Source organism: Biomphalaria glabrata, chromosome 5 (assembly GCF_947242115.1).
Source record: "Biomphalaria glabrata chromosome 5, xgBioGlab47.1, whole genome shotgun sequence".
Lineage (NCBI taxonomy): Eukaryota > Metazoa > Mollusca > Gastropoda > Planorbidae > Biomphalaria > Biomphalaria glabrata.
Window position 1 is genome coordinate 32,131,571 of NC_074715.1, and position 13,655 is coordinate 32,145,225.

Here is a 13,655-nt window from a genome sequence, read left to right on the forward strand (position 1 = left end):
TCGCCAGCTTAACTAATCCTGACACACCTCAGTTCGTCCTGGTTTGATCAAAGAGAGATGCCTCAGATAGATTTCTAATTATACTATGACACATGTGTAACACACACATCATCATACCTAACCCTTGAACAGGGTTATCACTTTTAAAAATCATTATTATATTTTTAGGAGAATGAGATAAAATTGTATGTACCGGTACTCTCTTTCTCTGCAAATATGACCTACTTCTAGATCTATTAAAATTCAAGAAGAGATCTCAACAAAAATGCTGCCCGGGACGTTCACTTACATAAATCCGCTACTTGTATACACATCATATAGAAGTTTGCGCTTTTTTGATGGAAAATTTTGTCTACCCCACGTAACTTTAGCGGCGAAAAAAAAAAGGGGGGGGGGGGACAAGTAATTACTCTATATTCACACGTCACTAAATAGCAGGGCCGGACTCAACCGTTGTGGGGTCCTATGCGAAATGGATTTCGCGGGGCCAAGTTTGGGACGGATCCATAATATATGGAGCAGCAAGGAAGTCGTACCTAAAAATACTGGAACCAATACAAAATGCTGCCCTGCGTCTCTGTCTCGGCGCGTTTCGTACATCACCTATCCCAAGTCTCCATGTGGAGGCTGGAGAACTCCCCATGGATATAAGAATGAAAAAGCTTGCAATGCAGTATATAGTCAAGCTAAAATCCAACCCCACGAACCCTGCTTTTGACTCCATATTTAACCCCACAGAGGTAGAATTATACAATCGAAGGCCTAACGTCATACAGCCGTTGGGCCTTCGAATGAGAGAACCCATCCAAAATTGAACCCCACCCATTGACCAAATCTCTAAAATAGAAACCCCTCAGAACCCTCCTTGGCTAATGAATAAACCCAAATTAAATGTATCCCTCCTCAATTTCAAAAAAGAAAATACAGACCCAAGCATACTACAAGTCCACTTTAGGGAACTGCAGGAGAGCTACGGAGATTGTGGCACCATCTACACAGACGGATCCAAAATGGAGGGAAAGGTCGCGTGTGCCTGCTCCTTTCGGAACAAAACAATCTCCCGTAGACTCCCCGATGGCTGCTCCATCTTTACGGCCGAATTGCACGCAATATTGCTTACACTTATGGCCGTAAAAGCATCAGAAAGGAGGAAATTTATAATCTGCTCCGACTCCAAATCTGCATTGCAAGCTTTGGGGCGGATGAAGACTGACATCCCATTGGTACATAAGAGCCTGAAGCTGTTGGACCAAATAACAGCCGACCGTAGGGATGTCACCTTCATCTGGGTCCCCTCCCATGTTGGCATTGAGGGAAACGAAGCCGCAGACAGAGAAGCAAAGAGAGCCCTAAATCATGCGGTGTCAGGAACCCAAATTCCCTACTCGGACCTGAGACAAAGTATTGCCTCTGCCACCTATCGAGAGTGGCAGAACCGATGGGAGGCTGAGACTCACAGTAAACTCAGGCAGATTGTGGCGGATGTCAGGTGGCGGCCCACATCTAAGGGTCTGACAAGGCGTGGTAGCACGACCATGTCCAGACTTAGGATTGGCCACACCTACATCACGCACTCTTTTGTACTGAAGAGAGAGGAGCCCCCACTTTGTGAGTACTGTGACTCTCGCCTCACCGTGGAACATATCCTCGTTGATTGCCCCAGATACCAGGATGTCAGGGCGAAATATTTTAGAGTCACTAATTTAAATACACTATTTGGTAATGTCGACCCTGGGAAGGTACTGGGCTTTATCCGGGAAGTGGGGCTATCTACGAAGATCTGATTTATGAATTTGTGAACATGCACTATTTACATTAGATTTTTACCAAATATTTAAATTTTTACTACCTTTACTATTTTAACTGTGAATAGACCTTGATTTTAATGATATGACTGTATAGAATCTGGCCCTTGTTGTTTAGAGAGAGAGGGATCCTTAGGGGACTGCAGGCACGACATGGCCTAAATTGTGCCGATGTGCCTCAAATCAAAAATCAAATCAAACCAAGTTTGGGTAGGGATACGGATAATAAGTGAAAATTAAGAGTTTGTATTAGAAAACAAATTCGTCTTTGCATTTTATTCATTCTTTACTTCGGACAGAATTACTCTACGAGCCATGCGTGTAGCTAAGTCATACAGTAGGCTATATCATGAAAATTCTATTTCCTACATAGATCACGCTCAATAGCAAGAATTGCAAATGTTTCAATCTATCTACGAGAATTGTTAACCTCAAGTAATTCATTAGTTTCTGGCGCGAGAAGCTTCTTTCTCCAGATTCCACAATTACGGGTATTGCATAATGTCGTGTTTTTTTTTTTAAATCGCGCTTAGGATTGGTGTTTTCCATATTGAATGACACCCTAAAATGAGAATTTTTGTCTATATATTTCAGGAGAGCTCCTGGTAAATCAGGCGGGCGCGGGAAATCTGTTATAAGTTTTAAAATGGTTTAATTTAATAATTACACCTAGAATTAGTGCGGGTCCTATGAAAGTGCGGGACCCACTGCGGTCGCATAGGTTGCAGTGGCCTAAAGCCGGTCCTGCAAAATAGCGGCGTATGCTACGCCGTGGGTCAACTAGTATGTATATAAAACTCAAGAGCTCAGTTTCGGAGGCTTCTGAAGAAACAGTGACAAAGCAGTTGAGGGCATCTTTTGCTCTGGCGAAATTTGTTTTCGGCGACATACACCAGTTAGGAGCAGTGGAGATCGACTTTGATATAGTAGCTGAGAAGGCGACGAAACTTCTTATTTATTTAAGTTTCAAAATTCGGTGATTATCTCTTAAACAATCCTGTCCAAGGAGGAGTACATTTCCAGAAGTAGCCCTTTCATGTGTGGCATACAGAATTATCAGCTTTTTAAGCTTCTACACTAATCCCAGATCTGACACATACTTTGACAAATAATTACTAGTTTCAGTAATGTCCTTCCGACTAGTAGTTAAAAATGTAATTAGTGAACTTTTGAAAATGTTGATAGTATTTGGATATTAATTTCACTAATTTCGAACTGTTACACATACTTGACTGACAAACTGTATTTGAACATCATATGTAATGTCTTCAGATCTCCAAAGTTTTTTAGTCTAGATTAGGCCCCTATGTATTTATATTTTTATTTCTACTGAAAAATTCAAGGAAATTGGAACTTCACACATACTCTGGGAAGGTTTGATGCCCTGTGCGGCATGAGATATATCAATTGTACGAAGACCCACTTAGAGTGACGGAAATGAAAAAAAAAGCATACATCGCTCGGCAGGTCACCTTTAAAGAATGTCATGAGAACAAAATGTATATACCAGCAAGACCAGGAATACGATGGATTTATGATGTAGATTATTATAGAGGCATATTTACAACAACTTCAGAGTTTGGAAATGAAGATGAAAAGCTCAAGAAAGATCAGAATGGAAAGATGTGCTGAAACAGGCCAGAGCCCTCCATGTACTGTAGAGCCACTGGGATGGATGCGATAGAAACAAACTACTACCCAACAAATTGAAATGAGCACAGAAAGAGTTTCAGCCTTATAAGGAAACAAGAGGAAACAAAAATCAAGCCAATACAATTTCTCACTTAAATTTTTTGTTTAACTCTGTTTCAGAACCACTTTTTTTTTCAAGCTTACACTCTGGTCAAAAGTTTGTACACGTTATTTCACCCACACCCAATCTTGGATCAAGCTGAAATTTTGCACAATTATTTCTTTTACCTGACAACACAAGAATCAATATATAAAAACACCCAATTAGTTAATTCACTATTGGTATTTGGCGATTAATTATTTTGTTTGAAATCTCGAACAAGGGAAAGAAATAGTACTTGACTGAGGTGGTGGTATAAGCTGAAGTAGTCACTTTATAGGTCACCACTTTAAAGTAAGTTTGAAACAATAGATACCTACACAATCTTCTATTCATACGCACCTCACTAGCAGAGTGGTTAGAATGTCAGCTTGAGTCATGAGTATGAATGCTTAAAATAAAAATGATAACAGTAAAATTCACTCAGACGTCCCATTTCTTTCTCCCCCCCCCCCTTTTTTTTTCTTCCATTTTCCCAACTGGTCCAGATAAGTGACAGGATCATAGCGAAAAGCATGAAATAGCACTAAACAAAAACAATCGGTCAATTCGAACCTGGAACCCTCCAGTTCAGAAGCCAAGCCACTCTGCCACTGAGTAATTGGCTTTTCAAGCCATGTTTGAGTTAACAGGAAATGAAATTGTATTCTTTTTGAACATGAAGGAGAAGCTTATTAGGTGAAGAGGCATCTATTGATCCTTTACATGTTCCATTGTCTAATTGCATCCTTAGGTGACATAAATTTCATTATTAACATGTTGAGTACAGAATATTTGTTGGATTCTAAATAGGATGGTACACATGATTTCATTATTCACATGACTTCTATTAATAAGGTTTGATCTTGCTTTCAATGGTTGCTTTTGAAGTAAAGACTGTGTTGTGTGTGGAGGAATTTTTTTCTCTTAAGATCTATGAATTTTTTTTTTTTAGTTCAACTGAAAATCAACACAAAAGTATCTTAGTCTAGATTGAACTACCAAAAGACTTTCTGCAATTTTCAATAAAAAGACAAGCTTCCTTTTCTTGCATTAACCACAGTTTATTATCAAAGTCCTACTTATTTATAAAAAAATCACATTGTTGTAGTCAAACTGAATTTCCATTTGTTAGGACCAATAAAATGATCTTATTTGCACTGAAGAGAATTATTCCAAATATCTGAACAACATGCATTTCAGACAAACTTATTTTATATACAAAAATTTAATAATTTATCAATTTCAAGGATCAATTAAAACAGAAATGAATAATTTTGTTATTTTTTTTTTATAAGTGTACAAAAATTGAAAATCCGATATGATTACAAACATATTGAACAAAAGATATAAAAATGTTTCACCCAAGCTAACTTCATTAGAATTGTTATAAGTTTATGAAGTAATGTAAGAAGTATTTTATTGTTTGAAAGAAGGGAGTGGGTGAATGGCGTGAGTTAATCAGATTCAGGAGTAGAATTAATGGCTATGGGAGGCCAAAAAAAAATCTGAAAAAAAAAAAAAAAACCTAACTTGAAAATGTAACATGGAAGTACAGCTAATAGAGTGAAATATCACACATTAGTATAGGTTACAGTGATAGATTCACATGGAGAGTGAGCATTAAGGAAGGGTCCTGAATTGCACATGCCATACACAACAGTACTAGAAAGAAGGGTGAAAGTACAAAGGCGCCTAGTGATTACATATGCCCAACCTGTGACCGCAGCTGGGTATCAAGGATTGGCCTCTTTAGTCACACAAGATATTGCAAAAGGAAAGCATCCTCTCTCAAGATGTAAAATGCCATAGACAGATTTATGTCAGAGTGAAGAAATAATCAATGATTAGCTGGTAGGGAAATGAAAGAACAAAATTAGGATTCTTTGAACAGTGTTTTTCAATAAAGTTTAATAATAGAGTACAGTTAAGCATCTATATTTATTGTACCAGTACAATAATAATAGTATAAATATTGTTGAAAGGTTCAAGCAACTAGTTTTGACACTTCATCTTTTGCTATTGAAAAAACAAAAAGCATGGATCAAGATGAGTAGCAAAATACCTCTTTTTTATATTAAAAAAAAACAAATGGAATCTGGAAATACTGGTTCTACATATTTATTAATAACATATTAAATAACCTTTTATCCCAAAAAAGAATCATTCTTATGGTAATATTTTATTGTACTGTAGATGCATTATGCCAGTAGCAAACTAAAACACCTCAATCATTTCTTGATGAAGGTTTGAATGAACTGAGCAGGAATGTAAAAAATACAAAACATACACACTATAAATAGGGTGGTCCAAAAATAGGTGGACAGTAAATACAAACATTTAATTTGATTTGCACACATATACTTACATTGACTAACATATTCATTACATTGACAATTCACTTTTAAAGTTCACAATAATACAAAAGCTCTAAATTTTGTCAACACAGCTTCACCTGTTTTCTGATACATAACCCTATTTCACAGGCTGTCTAGCTACTTTTGGACCACCCTCTCTCTAAATATATATCAGAAGATGGCTCAATAAACAATATTAAAGTTTAAAATTTACACCTTGAGTTGTGTATTCTTTTTTAAAAAAAAACATGACATTGTAATTATCACCATTTCAGTAACTGCTGTACAAAATGTATTGCCATGTTTTTTAAAGCAAGTCATTGCATGGATACAAGTTATAATAGAATGACATATTATATAGTATGCACAGCATAAAGCAATATATTTATTTTTGCTAGGCTTTGTCTCTAGCTAGAAATTACCTTAATGCAGACTAAACAAAGAATGTTTATTAGGCCATCAATGCATAACAAAACTATTGACTAAAAAAATAATCAAATGAATTCATTGACAATGTAACTGTAATTCATCTTCAATTATATGTACAAAATGAACACATCAACCTTCATTGGCTATCAACAAGAACAGCAGCAGTCAACAGTTTAGTTTGTTCAATGTAATGACCACACAAGGAATGCAAGAAAAAATATGATCATTAGTTAAAGCAATGTCTTTTTTTTATCAATCATATTTGTCTTTTGATCATACTTATCAAGTAAAGTATGAGTTTGCGTGGCCACTCCACTCATTCTTAATTTTGAGTAAGACATTGCCATTCATGGCTATACTTGTATAGCTCCTGAGGAAAAACAGAATACAAAAAATACCAGGATATAGCTCCATATTAAAACTTGCCAAGAAATACCATATTAAAGCACATTTTTTTTTTTACAAATTTTCTATTAGGAAAATAATAGTAAAGATATTCTAAAATAATAATTAAAAAAAATTTAAAATCAAATCAGACAGCATTTCCTCATTATTTTGCTTACTTTAGAAATGAATTGTTTGTTAACTTATTTAACATTCATAGAACATTTTCTTATGTAACAAGAACTCATAATTTTAACCAACATGATCTACAGCGGAAAATATTAAAAGGAATATTATTTTTATTAGAGAAAACTATCTTATCATGTTTAATATAAAAATCAGAATATTTAAAAATATATAGAGTGTTACTAATTTTTGTTTCTATCAAACAGGCCTAAATTAATTTGACACAAGATTACACCTTAACTCTTTCTCTCCGTAATTATTTTTTCACATTCTGATGGAATTCTTCAATTGGCTCATTACTATTTCACTAACATGTTATGATTAAGCTTCTATAACATTTTCATTTGTTATCAAAAATGTTTTAGTTGGTATAGAGCTAAAGGGGAATGCATGCTCTTTTTATATAACACAAAGTAAAGTTTATAAAATTTAACATAAATTTAATTACATGAGGTCAAATCAATGATGGCATCGTCAATTAGGAGAGAAAGAGTTAATAAATAATAAAGAAAAAGTAAATTAAACAATCACATTTTGTTATTTGCTGTTATTATTGAAATATTTAGTGCAGTACATAAAAAATTGTTAAGGTATAAAACATAATCATAAATATAATCAAATTTGTGTAGCACCAGACAATCCCAATAGATTAGTATTATATCACAATACTCATAATACCATATAAAATATAAATCCATTAACTCCTATTAGCAGTTTAACCGCTAAGAGAAGGGAGATAGCCCTTCCAGTAAAAAAATAAATAAAAAAGTTGATTTTTTTGCTAAAACATGCTAAAAACAAACATATTAAAGATAAAAAAAAAGTGTACTTACAATAACTTAGGAACAGAATAAACCATTTCTATGGTTGACTGACTTAAATAGACATGACATGACAGCACTATGGTACATTAGTTACCAAGGAATTATTTTAAAAAAGTAAATGTGGATAGGTCAAAAGTCTATAGTTGGAAGTCCTGTTACAGAACTTATCTATGTTTCACCATATTTTCAAAGTGCTACTATTATATGAAATATTTAAAGAAATAAAACAAAAATAGCTAGATATTCTAAAGAAAAAAAAAAAAGCTAAGTTAATCTTGTACTGAATGAGACAAAAAGAGCTCTTTTCATACAAAAGTTTAAAAAAAACAAAACAACGAAAATTCCTACTGCATAAGGAATTAATTCTTAATACATTTTTGTGTCCCAATAGGAGTTAATGTGTAATTTATTTCATTATTTTCAAAACATTTCTCTCCAATATCAATCCATAAAAAAAGCAAAATTATTTCTTTCCTCAGTAATTGCACAAACATTTCAAGGCTCAACTCATAAGATCTATCTATGTGATCCTGGAGATTTTGTTGCCTCCATCAAGTCTTTTGCCTTTGATCCCAACTTATCCAGATAGTCATAATGTAGTTTGCTATTGACTGTGGCCAATAAGCCCCTCTCATTCTTAACATTGAGATTTGGAGAGTAATCAATGAAGTCCCCATCTAAAGTAGTCATCTTGCCTCCAACAGCGTTCAGTATAGCATTGCCAGCACAGATATCCCATTTTTTTATTAGTGTGATGTGTGTATAGGCGTTAGCAGAACCTTTCACTACTTCTAAAGTCTTAAAGCCTGAAAGTGGTAGACAGATAATTGTTATTCACATCTTTAAAACAAAAAAAAACAACCATATCAGCTATGTATTAAGTAAAAATCCTAACTAAACAAACATTAAAAATATGAAATTTTCAAAATAATACTAAAGATTTTTTTTGAATGTTAACAAGTTGTTTTTGAATTGTTTGTGAATGCAAGTTTTAGCTTTTATAACCTATCAATGTTAGAATTTATGAAGTCAGTAGCAACATAAGAAAGTATATATACAAAAGTGCAATCTGCAATCCTATCATTTTAATCATAGCTACTAAAATGAAGGTCTAACTAGTAGAAATTCTAGATTGGTCTGAAGAACTAAGTAAAGTATAATTTATGCCTAAAGACTCCTTAAAATAGTGTGGCAATAATATATAACTGGTAATATCATCTGCTCTTCAGAGCTTACTTAATCTATAAACTTACCAGCTCCACCTGCCGGAATTATTTCCACATTGTCCCCAAAAGCACTTTTTGCAACCTTCTCAACATCTCCCTGATGGCTTCGTGAAACTATGATTTTGTGTTTCTGGGAGCTGTTTAAATCCACTGATTCAGCTGGTTTAAGATTTTTAGAGTAGCCATAACCATCCCAAGCCCAATCTGAAATGAACAATAGTTTCAACTAGAGATAACCATGAAACATACTATATATAGATTCTAGTATAGGTATATGATTTGCCATGTTAATTTTTTTCACATGCAATATTTTACAGTAGTCACAAATGTAATTTAAGGTTTCTCATTATATTTTTTCATTCTGATTAATATGTCCATCACATGCACATATATACATTATTTTTAGATGCTAATACAGTGAAATCCATTTAATTTGAAATGGCATGGAACAGAAAGTGAATCTGAATTCTCAGAGCTCGAATTACACTTCAAAAAGGAAGTAGCTGAATAATATGGATTTTCTACAAATATACTTCAGTTGTTAGTGAATTCCTTAAATGTGAGAGTATCTTGGGCAGTGTTATTTTGATTTTGTTAATATCTGCAACAATCCATTTTCATTTCAATTTTCTTTTATTAGAACATAGAAAATATCCATATAGCAAGTCATAGTGATTTCAATACAGCGCCTATTGTCTAGTGTGCACAGACTGTGATAGAGAAGGGTATGTGAGATATATCAGTCAGACAGTCATTCACAGGGCACACCCACCCAGGTCTTAACGCATCATGAAACATATTATATACACACACAATGTGTTGCTAGAAATCAACTGGGGACATGACTATTCGTTCACCGACAAATGGCTCACGACTTTTCATTCATGCGACAATTAGTTCACCAGACATTTCGTTTACCCGAATTCCCCCGACAATTCGTTCTCGCAACATATCACTCACCGACAACTTGTTCACAACAAATTGTTCACAGACATCATTCACTGGATAGAAACATATTGTTAATATTATGCGGATAGAAACATTGTTAATATTATATATTCTAGTCGCATGTTTAATTTGTTTACGTTAAAACTTTTGTAGCTATTATTTCCAAAGAGATCTGGCCTAATCTGAGTTGTTAAAAAAAATATTGGAGTGACAGAACCTTCTTTTTCTTTCCATTGATTATAAATGTGTCTGTTAAAAACTTCATTTGGGCCAATAGTTCTTTTTACAATTACCTTTTAGAAATAAAATTTTTTAATCAAATGGTCATTCACAAAGCTGGTGAATTATATTAAGACATTTGGAATCTCTTAACAATTCAACAAAAACTAGTTAGGAAAAAATACTTTGCATGAAATAGAACTATTACGTAAAGGTAGTGATTAAATATGCATCATATTGTAATAACTTAAGGGAGGCAAGTCAATGTTTATTTACAGGGACATCACAAGTATACAAAACATCTGCCTTTAGCAGTCTCTTCATATCGGCTCTACACTTGGGCAGAAATCGTTCTTCTCTTCCTTATGTTGACATCCTTTTGAGTCTAGTCTATAACAGTCCACACCTTCTGCACTAGCTTAGATGGCAGTGAGCATGGCAGGGTTATAACAATATAAACATAAAAAAAAAGGGATATGAGATTATAAAATAAATGAATAAAAAGATCTTACATGTCTCTTCTTTGAATGGAACATTGATAACACCAATTTTGGGCTCTCCATCCACCACTACACACACCATTGTTGTTACATACTGAGTTAGACTTTCTACAAGTACAAGAAATAGTAAGCCAATTTGTTTTATAAGTAATAAGTGACCTCTATACTGAACATTTTTTTAGGAGAATTTTTAATCTTCAAAGAGTCTTGTTAGAACCAATAGTTTAGAAATACAGACATGCCAACACTAACATTTGGAATTAACCTTTTTTTTTTCTTATGTGAAGATTTAAACTGAACCACAAGTTATAACAAGAACTCCCTTCTATTAATTTAAAAAAAAAACATAACAAAACACTAAAATATTTAAAAAAATAATAGATTTGAGAGTTTTTAGCCAATGGTAACACACAGAACTAGCCAGAGAAGCAAACAAACATAGTGATACTGATGAGGACAACAACTACCTGTATACTCCTGTGTGGCATCTAGAGGATCAATCCATATAGCAATCTTACTAACTGGAATAGATTGATCACTTTTGATTATTTCTTCAACTTCATCAAGTTTTGTGTTTACAGGATTAATTTGATTAAAATCAACAGGTTTATTATCATGCTCTTCTGAAAATATCTGAATATAAAACAGAGATTTAAATCATTGGTGTTTGTTTTTTTGAGATTTTTGGTTTGTTGATGCACACACACTATTTGATTCAAGCAAATAATCGCCCTCCAACTCACTTGACCTACATGTCATATAAAAAAATATAGAAGTGGAGGAGAGTAACTGATTGAGCATTTCAAATAGACTGCCACACTTCACTTTAAATTGACCACCTTACCCTCTATTGAAAGCATTGGCGGATAATGGGATTCAATTGCTCATACTCACTCCTGGAATTTCTAAAACCGCCTCTCTTATTTACATTTAAAAGTTATTTTTAAGCCTGTAAATCTTTTTTTATTGTAACATTTATAATAGAAATACCCATTTGTCCCACTTTATGCCTCATTTGTATGGCAATGTCCCACATAAAACTGTAATTTCTAATAAAATCATCATCACAAGTCTATAGATGTGAAATATACAATAGCTTGTGGTATGAGTATATAGTCAGTGACAAACTTAAATGAGAAACGTCTGCCTGGTGTAAATAGAATTCAATAGTCCATATCTATCTATCTATATATATATATTTTATAAATCAGTTTAAATAATCTGTATTGTACTGCAAACCTGTGAAAATCAAACTCAGAATGGATGCCTAATTTTATTATCCTCTTGATGCACATCTAACTAATTCAAGGCATTACAAAAAAGTACAATTTTAAACAATCCACACCCTTAGACAGCCCGCATGTGTAATGATTGACTAGCCATAAACTACTGGTACATAAAGTTGTTGCTCATCAGACGTCTGTACCTGTTGTAGTTCCAACAAGCAATACATAGAGAAATAAGTGCAACAATGTGTGAAATAGGAGCCTATGGTCATATCTGTATTTGGTACATGGTATTTGGACAGAAAGTCATTGGTGATGGTGGAGAAAGGTTTTCTGCAACAGCTGCAAACTGTCTGATTCTGATTGTTTTTAAAATGAGATTTTCAGAAAGCTTTCCAAATGTACATTTCACAACCACACAGCCAACTATAGGAAGTATAAAGACCCACCATAGTTTCCGTAAATGCTATGAAGTAAAATAAATTTTGTAAACCCCACACAGCTGCCGTGGCCAATCAATGGCGTTGGTTTGTAAAAACTGTGTGCGAAAATAGGGTTTAAAATATACTCTAGATGACTTGGTAAATTAAGTAAATAGATCTATGACTATGCCTTGATGTCTTTTATGTCAATTTTTTGTCATAGTTATAAATGACATTTAATATATAATTATATATGACTATTATGACACTCAAAAATTTTGTTAGACTTAGAATCTATAAATTTTACATTAAGTTCATTAAGAAAATATGTGTGACTGAGTGTTGAGACATGGTTGCCAACTAGATCTAAGTCCCTTGCCTAAAAAAATGTTTTATATGTTTCGGATGTTCCTTCAGAGTTGAAGATAATTACTTCCTAGTCCAAACCTCCAGCAGGAGGATGGGGGATGGGAGCTGGCAGGATTTGAACCATGGACCATAGATAAATCTGAACGGCAGTCCATCGCGCAAACCGCACGGCCAGGCAGCCAGCCTAGATATAGGTCATTATAGAACCTAGAAATGTCTACCTTTATACTTGGATACATTTTAGAGAATCCATAGAAAATAGCTCGGTGAGACTCCAGGTCACCATTGGTCAGCATTTCGTCCGCTCCTTCTTTTGTTTTGCCTTTTACTTTCTCATCCATTTTATCTGGATGTTTAGAATAAATATCCCTCACATGATTACCACCTTTCTGAGCAAGACCTATGCTGACAGATAAAAGTTCTTTCATGCTGACTCTCTGTTCTCTTCTGAATAAGTCAGGCATACCAAATAAATACAGTAATGTTATTATAAGCCCACCTCCTATCACTAACATGCCCATAGGATTTATACGAACGTTTACAGGCGCCATACTTGACATTGTTGGCAACTGTAAATTAAGATACGAGCTTTGCTAGTTTAGTATAAAAATTGCGGTCTTAAAAAGCTATAATTACATTTTTAATTTAATAGGTGAATCAAATTTCACTCATAAATATATTATGATGATATAATAAAATGTTTTAATTTCTTGATCTGATTTCTTATTTCGAAACTTTTTGTAAACATTACAATAGTCAATATGCCATTTTGTTAAAATTTATCTATTCTAGATCTATACTCTAAAGAAAAAAAAAGATAGTACAAAGTTGTAGAAAAGTAAATATGTTAGTTTTATTTAAATTTAAGCATTAGAGATTTATACATTTTTCATGCAGACTAAAAGAAATTGTTTCAAAAAAATCTTATGGTATTGATAAGCTTATAAAAAGTCCAGTGTCGATCTAGTACTGAAGGAGTCCAACAATAT

At 33.8% G+C, this 13,655-nt stretch overlaps 1 protein-coding gene across 1 annotated transcript; it reads right to left on the reverse strand.

Moving 5' to 3' along the window:
- Positions 1–5,053: 5,053 nt before the first annotated feature.
- LOC106066115 (inositol monophosphatase 3-like) lies at positions 5,054–13,250 on the reverse strand. Its single transcript, XM_013225083.2, has 5 exons — positions 12,888–13,250; positions 11,117–11,282; positions 10,662–10,757; positions 9,010–9,186; positions 5,054–8,562 (listed from the first exon to the last, which is right to left on the reverse strand). The coding sequence occupies exons 1-5, from the start codon at positions 13,224–13,226 to the stop codon at positions 8,273–8,275; spliced, it is 1,068 nt and encodes a 355-aa protein (XP_013080537.1). The 5' UTR covers positions 13,227–13,250; the 3' UTR covers positions 5,054–8,272.
- Between the last annotated feature and the right edge of the window lie 405 nt (positions 13,251–13,655).